General features: G+C 36.7%; 1 protein-coding gene across 1 annotated transcript in view; it reads right to left on the bottom strand.

Annotated features, from left to right (window-relative positions):
* Positions 1 to 9,630, bottom strand: part of LOC128247803 (thymidylate synthase-like) — a 22,942-nt gene that overhangs the window by 10,033 nt on the left and 3,279 nt on the right. The window contains exons 2-3 of the mRNA XM_052967757.1: positions 7,490 to 7,590; positions 2,917 to 3,038 (exon numbers count right to left, since the gene is read on the bottom strand). Of these exons, the coding sequence (XP_052823717.1) occupies positions 2,917 to 3,038; positions 7,490 to 7,590 (223 nt within the window). The remainder of the gene's footprint in view (positions 1 to 2,916; positions 3,039 to 7,489; positions 7,591 to 9,630) is intronic.

Genomic DNA, 9,630 nt, shown 5'->3' with positions numbered 1-9,630 from the left:
TGAATATACATATATCTATAGACACACGCACACACATATACATACATATTCGAGCAAGATCGTTGCCAGTGCCGCTGGACTGGCTCCTGTGCAGGTGGCACATAAAATACACCATTTCGAGCGTGGCCGTTGCCAGTACCGCCTGACTGGCCCTCGTGCCGGTGGCACATAAAAGCACCCACTACACTCTCTGAGTGGTTGGCGTTAGGAAGGGCATCCAGCTGTAGAAACTCTGCTAAATCAGATTGGAGCTTGGTGTAGCCATCTGGTTTCACCAGTCCTCAGTCAAATCGTCCAACCCATGCTAGCATGGAAAGCGGACGTTAAATGATGACGATTACAGTCAGGTTATTTAATACGACAACAAAGTTTACCTGTCACACTTCTCAGTCTACCATCACTGCTTTGAGGGCTTGGATATATTCCAAGCCAGTGTCTGCAATCAAGTTGTCAATGTGGGATGATGTGGGTTCTACAAGACTGGATGCTCCCAGCTTAGGGTGGCACACACAGTGATCAGATAGTCACAGCCGTCTTTGCGTTATCTTCTCGTTAACCTCCAGCAGGTTTCCAGAAAGGTAATTCATTTGTCATATGTTGCTACTATTTGTAGCATCCATTTAGCCCATTTGATAATTTCTTTGTCAGTATCCATATTTCATTGCCATATAATAGCACAGATTCAATAGTTGCAATGAACAGCTTCAATTTGATTTACCTGAGCAATTTGATGTTCCAGACTTCCTTTAGTTTGTGACAGGCTGTTCATGCTTGTATCTTCCTGATCTTGTTGTTTGCTTCCAAACTGCTCACCCAACCACCTAAGTACTTGAAGTCTTCAGCAACATTCAATTTAGAACCACTCAGAGCAAACAGTTCAGTATCACTTGATTGGTTGAAAGACATGTATTCCGTTTTCTTGACATTTGTGTGCAGTCCTATCTTAGTAGCAGATGCTTTTACGCTGCTGAACAGCTGTTGAGCTTGATCCATGAGATAAGAGGGCTGTATCATCTGCGAAGTTCAAGTCTGTGATGGTTACTGCTGGCACTCTCCATGATCACTGCTGGTCTATAATAAAACCAAGGTCTTCTCAATGTTGTCTATTGGATTATGCATTGCATAATCCAATACAATTGCAAACAGGTAAGGTGCAAGCATATCTAATTGTAGCACCCCAGCTAGTGTTTCAAAGAATTCAGAATACCAAAAATTGATTGAAAGAGGGAAAAGCTACTAACCCTGATGAAACTCCCCCTGAAGCTATCAGGAGGTGCAACTGGATGAAATAATACTAGATTCCGTGAATAAGCTCTTGCAGAACCAAGCAAGTCCAGATCAGTGGTCCGAAATTAACTTGATACCGATCCGAAAGTCAGGAAACTTCAGCAATGTAACTACAGTGGTATTGCACTGTCCAATATCTCACTCAAAGTCATCGACTGAATGATCCTCAACGAGATTCAACTGGTGCTTGATATCCATCTAAGACCAAATCAAAATGGATTTAGACCAGGGAGAGCCACAACATCTCAAAGCTTAACCATAAAGCATATCATAGGAGTTAAATCAAGACTGCTACTTGCCATTATAACCTTCATGGGCTTGAGCAACGGGTGTGACAGCACCCATCGTTACAAAATATTGAAGATCCTTCAAAACTAGTTCTCGCTACTGCAAAGACCTATAAGACCAGAAATTGCTTATCATCATCTGATGGAGAAATGGAATTCTTTCGAAATAGCTGTTGCAGATATATTGGAATTTTCCAAATTTTATCAGGATTTTCCCTTTTTATTCATGCATTGCAAAACAATGAAAAGGAGTTTTTTTTAAAACAAAGGTTTTAAAAATCCATGTCTTTTCAATGTTTGTCTCTCCCCCAACACAAACACAATCATCACACCTTTGGAACAACAACCACCACTAAAGTGATATATTTTGCTTTTTCGTAATTTTCTGTCATTTTATCATATTCTACATTTTGAAACATTTGTAATTTGCATTAAAGAAAAAATATCTTATCCCCTCATCCCTCCTTCATTGTACTTTTTTCAAAATTTTCATTCATGTGCAGGGGAGGACCGAATTTGGAGTGCCCTACACCTACCATGGTTTAAATCTGGTCCTGTTCGTAATACCAAGTTCACTGTGCAAAATATTCTCAACTCTCTCACAGAATATGCCAATAGAATTGGCTATTTAATTTATCATCAATCTCCTTTCATCCATCACCATGTGGTGAACACAATCAATGTTTTCCTTGGTGGTGGCAGTTGCAGGACAGCCAAACCTTGGACCATCTTCAAGACTCTCTATTTCCCTCTTAAATTAAGCTGCCCACTTTTGCAAAGTTGATAAAGATGGAGCATCATCCCTTAATGTAGTAACCATGTCAGCATGAGTGTCCTTGGGAACTAAACCCTTCTCTATGGGTACTTGATAACATTACAATGCTAAATCTTGTCCATTTTCAAGAGAAGTCACTACTAGTTACTTTCAAAGTGTTCTTTGAACAGTCAGATGTCAGTTTACCTGGAAAGAAACAATGCAGTTACCAAGAAGAGTTGAAATTAATGCATGCAAGATTTCACAGCTTTAGCATCACTTCTTCACAGTCAGGCTATGAACTTTTCAGCCCACCCTCATACACACACACAATGTACATACACACACACACTACTAAGTTATTCAATCTGCCAGAAATAGCAGCCTTATCCCTCAAATTATATCTTATCTACTGCTTTAAAAAATGAGGACAGACACAGCTGGAATGGTTTTGAATCATAGGTATACTGGATCAGGCCCAACCTGGGGCTGAATAACAACTAAATTCTTTCCAAAGGCACCAGTTACACACACTCACACTAAGTGAAACTAACCATGGAAGTTTTATCAAATGTCTCAATCACTTACACTCTCTAATATCATAACGCATCTGCATACCAAAGACGGACATGGTATCTGTTCCAGTGCGATTGGACCGCAACTTGCCATTGTGTATAATGTATTGAATAGCCTTTAAATATTCCATTTCACTGAAATCAGAAGAAACAAAGGAAGTTGTAAGCTTTGGTTTAATTTTCAGTAATAGAATTGTTAATAGCAAAGAAATAATGAAGTTACTACCAATGATTGTTAATTAAATTATTGCACTACTGTATTGATTAAAAGTTAACATTAAATCATTAATATCACCAAATAATTTAAGTACTGGACACAGTATATATTATAAACAACAATTTGAGCACGCCAACAGCAACAGGACTAGATGGGATACAAAAGGCTTTTTGTGGACATTTGCAATCAACTTCAGAGTTTAGAAAATGAAAGCTATTGAAATAATTTAGGAGCATTTGTTCATAAGCAAAATCTATCCAGGAATCCATTTTTGAGCTCTAATTTGATGAATTTTCAAGTGGTTTTGACTTCCAATGACTTTTACATTAGGTGTCAAGATAAGAGTGTAAGATTTATAATTCTAGTCTGTTTTCATGACAGCAGCAATTCTTTCAAGTAAAAAATCAACGACATATACTTCTATATTTAATATGGTCTAAAATCATATGCATTATGAGCTTTATAGTTATATCTTTACTAACAACTGAATAAGCTTAAAAGGAAACCAGTCTGTTTGATAAGCATTGTATCAATTCACTATAATGTACTAATTAGTAATCTATTTAGAAAACCAGCAAGTGAATTTTCTACATTATTACTGAATGGAATTTAGAAGACTAACTTTACATTAATTTTGAATGTTAAACAAATTAATTTTTGTTTTCAGAGAATAAAGCATTATGCAGTTTGGCAGTTTGACTAAAGTTGTTGATTTGGAATCAAGTAAGTTTATTTATGTTCATGGAAATTACTAAGATCTTCACAAAATGTTTTACAATTCTCAAGATTCCAGTTATACTATTGCAGTTTAGTTAGTGGGGAAGGAACTAGAATATGTACTTGAAAAAAATGAAAAAGACTGTAAGAGCTTCCTACAAGAAATATTAATAGGTAAAAAAGGTGGTTTAAATGAGAAAAAAAATCCAAATCATAATGTTGCATTTGAAATTCCTCACAAGGGCAACTCTACAGCTGAAGAAAACCCATTGTAAGTAAAGCACAAAAAAATCACTCGATGAGCTGGGAAGGAAACAGATGAAGCTAGGTTATTAAGACTGCTGTTAACATTGTGACAATAAGTAATACTAGAAAAGTAGGTAAAAATTGTTTAGTGGGAAAAAGTTACAATGCAAGAATCTTTGATTGGACAAAAGAAAAAGGAAGTCGAAATCTCACATTTCTGAAAGCTGAAAAGCAAAAACTACAGCAATATATTTTTGAAAAATTGTATGTAAAATGAGACCAACCTCACAGCATGGGAAAAGGAGGAACAACAGCACAAAGAAACACTGTTAGAAAAATTCTTCACCATAACCACTACTATTTAATAAACTATATTGAAAATGAGTCTTGGAAAGCCATCTTTTCTAGGAATATGCAGCATCTTTTAATTATTTAGAGTAAATGTTGAACAATATCAAATGCGTTGCAATGACCTATATGTTTTTCTTAACTCATTCCCACAAGTAATAAATAAATACCTTCAGTGTCCAATGGGGATCAGTATTACACCAACTTTACACAAGGTTACATATGGGAAATAATTGAGTTACATGATGTTTCACATTTAGGTCTTTGGATGACTCAGAGTTAGATGGCTGTCATAAAAATCATGAGTTCAAACCAATCTATCACATGAAATCAGCCAAAACATTGATGTTGTTTTATACAATCAGCAGATTGTGAGTTTCTAGTGATTCTAGAATTAATATGGAAAGAAGAAAAGAGTGGCCTTACTGCAAAAAGTGTATAAGGATATTTGATCTGTTATGGCAATAAAAATAGCAGAAACTGAAACTGATGACAATGAAAGCTTGTTTGATTATTATCAATGCTAAAGGTGGATACAAAATTTGTTATGTGTTGCACATTTCGTGGGATTTGGGATTCCATTAAAAATTCTATTTTAGTTCCAGGAGATTTTCTCAGTACTTTTAAAACAGATGTATTTTAATGCATTTGTCATAGATTAAGTATGTAAGTTCAGTATTGGTTGAATCAGTTCAATTTTTGGAGATAATACAAACTCTAATTCTTTGAAATTCTGGAGTACTCTAATCACAAGCTAAATTTTCTCATTATATCTTTATATAATGAGATATCCTTATATCTTTAAAACCAAGAGTTCCAAAATTAAAACATCTTTTCTGAAGGCTTTCACTGTGAGCTTACACAATTATATATGGTTTAATACTGGGATTTGACAAGATTTTCAAGGCATTTTTATATTTACTTTAAAAGCAGGAAAATTTCATTTGCAAATAATGAGTTAAAAATTTATTGAGAATTCAGCAAAACACATTTAGTCGTCGTACAGTTCTATATTTAAGAGATGAGGAATTACATACATTATTTACTTTATTTACATTCGACGAATATTTGTCCTCATCTTGTTTGTTGTTAACACAATAACTCAATAAAGAACTCAATAACTCGATAAAGAGCTCAATAACTCAATAAAGAATACAATAACTCAATAAAAAAACTCAATAAAGCCATCCATTACAGTTCACAATGGAAAAGGAAAAAGACAATCAGCTAGCATTCCTGGACGTATTAATAACACGTACCAAGTATGGATTCAGGACATCCGTATACCGCAAGCTGACCTTTACTGGACAAAACCTCAACTTCAATTCCCACCATCCATACAGTGTAAAGAGAGGGGTTGTTCTGTGCCTAAAACATCGTGCAAAGAATATAAGTAGCGACCATAATACACACCACAAAGAAAGGATCAAGCTCAATAATGATCTGTTAAGCAACAACTAGCCCAAAAGTATACTAACCACTCCAATTATGAAGAAGAGAGAGGATGAGGCCAATAAACTGTCTACAGTCTATCTACCTTATGAGAAAGGCCTCTCCGAAAAGATACAAAAGATATGTGGCTCATATGACATCAAGACAGCATTCAAGAGTAATACAACACTTTGCAAATATCTCCTTTGAGTAAAACCACCAATAGAAGAGAATATGACCAAAGACTGCGTGCACTCCATCCCATGCAGCTGTGGTAGGTTATACACAGGCGAAACATGTTGCCCCCTCAAAATAAGGGTAGAGGAACACCGCAAAGCTGTGACACGAGGAGATATTGATAAATCGGGGATGAAGTTAAAATAATAGACAGAGAACATCACTGGAAAATACGAAAACTAAAAGCAGCACGTATGCTAAGACACAACAACCTCCTAAGCAGACCAAGTGCAGATATGAGCAGCATATGGGAACCAGTATTAAAGAAGGATAGAAAAATATTAGATTTATAAGCCCTAAAATTCACTCCATAATTGCCCACAGGCAAGATTCCGAGTTCAATTCCAAGCAGTGACCTGGAAAATAATAATAACATCGAAAAATACCTTAGGAATGAGAACCCAGGTTTGAAATTTCCCCAAGACACCTGATGAAGGCTGGAGGGTATATCAGCTGAAATGTTGTGTTAACAACAAACAAGATGAGGACAAATATCCGTTGAATGTAAATAATGTACATTTAGTTGTCACATTATTAATGTTAAAAATTTGTTTTAAACTTCATAATTGCTAATAATTTCATACTTAAAGCCCAAAACAAATCAATTTTCAAGTTTTGGGTGGGTTCAACACAGTGAACTGAGTTCAAATCCCACTGAGTTCATCTTTTCAGGATAAAAAGTACCAGTCAATCTTTGTCTATGTCACAATTGGCAACAACTGACAAAATGGTGTCAGATAAAAACCACCAAAAGGAAAACAACAGGAAACCATGTTTGTATTCTCTCGCAAAATTTCTACAACAGATTGGATATTAAACCTTTAGCATTCAAACCAGCCATATTGGGCCCAAATATTCTTCCTGTTTTACCAGAAAGATCAGGCTTCTTACACCTATCCTACAATGTCACTTTAAAAATAAACAATCACACCATTAAAATCTGAGCTATGAGATAATGCACGGTTGATTCAAAACAATGTGAATAAATAAGCATGAAATTTCATAGTAATCTTGAATGCTAAAGGGTTAAAAAAGTCCAGGTGTCATTCACTGACCTGATGGCATTAGAAGGAAGGACATCACTCTCTTTTGATTCAATTAGTTTTTATAATCTCTAATATCATTTATAGCAACTTTTTTTGATACCTACATGCCTGAGAATGCCTTGTTCTTTGATGCAAACTTTCTGTTTTAAAGTGATTATAATTAAAATCTATTCAAAACTTAATGTTAATTTGTTCCAAACACCAGCTTAATTAATGAAAAAGTTATTTTAAATTCTTCATCATTTTGGAAATCTATTAAAGTGAAAGATAGTGTCTTCTACAGAATTATAGTAACGAAAGAGTTAAAACATTAGGTGTGAAGAATACAAAAACAGAAACGTTACCAAGTAAAATTTTCCTTGTTTTCTGAGTTATCCATTTTGTTGGTAATTATAGAGTAGTGGAAGTAGATGGGAAAAAACTTGATTGATGCTTTAGATGTCAACTGAAACAGAAAATATTTAGCTGTTAAACACTAGAAATTGAAAGTCAAAACAAACACTTGAAAAGTCACTCAATTTTCTTTTTAGGATAACTAAAAATTAAATAGAAAGTTTATTAGTAGGGTAAATAAAAAATTTGTTAATAAAATGATTAGTGAGTTCATTTGTAGGATCATTACAGATTTTATTAGTAGGGTAATAGAAATTTATTTGTAGTAGGTATCACTATGAATTTTTGAAATAATTTAAATTTAACTTCTACTGTACTTTTTCTTGGATAGTATCTAAAAAAAACATCTTGATAACTCATATTGAAAATTTGGAAATATGACAATTTGAATAGTTAGTAAATTGGTCAAAATCCTGTCTAAATGAATAATTAGCCATATTAGTGATGTAATCTCTGGCTTTCATTGACATGGAGAAAGCCTTTGACAAGGTCTCTTGATCCCTTATCTAGTGGTCAATGAGGAAACTAGGGATACAAGAATGGTTAGTGAGAGCTGTGCGAGCCATGTACAGAGATGCTATCAGTAAGGTGTACAGTGAAGAATTCCAAGTAGAGGTAGGGGTCCACCAAGGTTCAGTCCTCAGCCCCATCCTATTTATCATAGTCCACCAGGCAATAACACAGGAATTCAAGACAGGATGCGCCTGGAAGCTCCTCTATGCTGATGACCTTGCGCTAATTGCTGAGTCACTATCAGAACTAGAGAAGTTTCAGGTGTGGAAGCAAGGACTAGAATCGAAGGGCCTTAGAGTCAACCTAGCTAAAACCTAAGTCCTAATGAGTAGGAAGGCAGACAAAACACAAACCCTTTCAGATAGATGGCCCTGCTCAATCTGTAGAAAAGGCGTGGGTAGAAACTCTATAAGATGTACCCAATATAAGCTATGGACACATAAGAGGTGCAGCAATATCAAAGGATGGTTAACTAGGAAGTTAGTTTTTGTATGTGGCAGATGTTCAGGAGCAATAAACACTGAAAATCTGCAGAAAACAACTTTTGCCACATTCCAGGGAGAAAAACTAGACGTAGTTGATAGCTTCCACTATCTAGGTGACCAAGTTAGTAGTGAGGGAGGGTGCGCTGAAAGTGTAGCTGCTAGAATAAGAATAGCCTGGACAAAGTTCAGAGAGCTCTTACCTCTGCTGGCAACAAAGGGACTCTCACTCAGAGTAAAAGGCAGATTGTATGACGCATGTGTACGAACAGCCATGCTACATGGCAGTGAAACATGGGCCATGACTGCTGAGGACATGCGTAAGCTTGCAAGGAATGAAGCCAGTATGCTCCGATGGATGTGTAAAGTCAGTGTGCATACTCGACAGAGTGTAAGCACCTTGAGAAAAAAGCTGAACCTAAGAAGCATCAGTTGTGGTGTGCAAGATGATTGTGCTGGTATGGTCATGTGGCGAGAATGGATGAGGATAGCTGTGTGAAAAAGTGCCACAGCCTAACAGTTGAGGGAACCTGTGGAAGAAATAGATCCAGGAAGAGCTGGGATGAGGTTGTGAAGCACGACCTTCAAACATTAGGCCTCACCGAGGCAATGACTTCTGACCGAGACCTTTGGAAATATGCTGTGCGTGAGAAGACCCGGCAAACCAAGTGAGACCATAATCCAAGGCCTCTGCCAGGGGTTTAGCCAGCCCACCTATGCGTACCTTTCCTTCACTGGACACCACACTCCGCTTGCGAAGACCTGTTGAGGCAAGTGAAATCGAAATCGAACTAAATTCGACGAGTGGCACCTATGCCAACATCTCCTTCATTGGACACTGGGCTTGCAAAGACCTGCTGGGGCAAGTGAAAGCGAAATCGCGATGGCACCTGTACTAAGAGCACCGTCCGAGCATGATCGTTGCCAGAGCAGCTGTCTGGCTTCCGTGCCAATGGCACATAAATAGCACCATTTGAGCGTGATCATTACCAGCGTCGCCTTCCCGGTACTTGTGCCAGTGGCACATGTAAAGACATTTGAATGAGGTCGTTGCCAGTGCCGCTGGACTGGCTCCTGTGCAGGTGGCATATAAAATA

The sequence above is a fragment of the Octopus bimaculoides genome, chromosome 5 (genome assembly GCF_001194135.2).
Source record: "Octopus bimaculoides isolate UCB-OBI-ISO-001 chromosome 5, ASM119413v2, whole genome shotgun sequence".
Taxonomy (NCBI): domain Eukaryota; kingdom Metazoa; phylum Mollusca; class Cephalopoda; order Octopoda; family Octopodidae; genus Octopus; species Octopus bimaculoides.
Note: the sequence above shows the minus strand (reverse complement) of the source record. Positions and strands in the feature narration are given on the sequence as shown.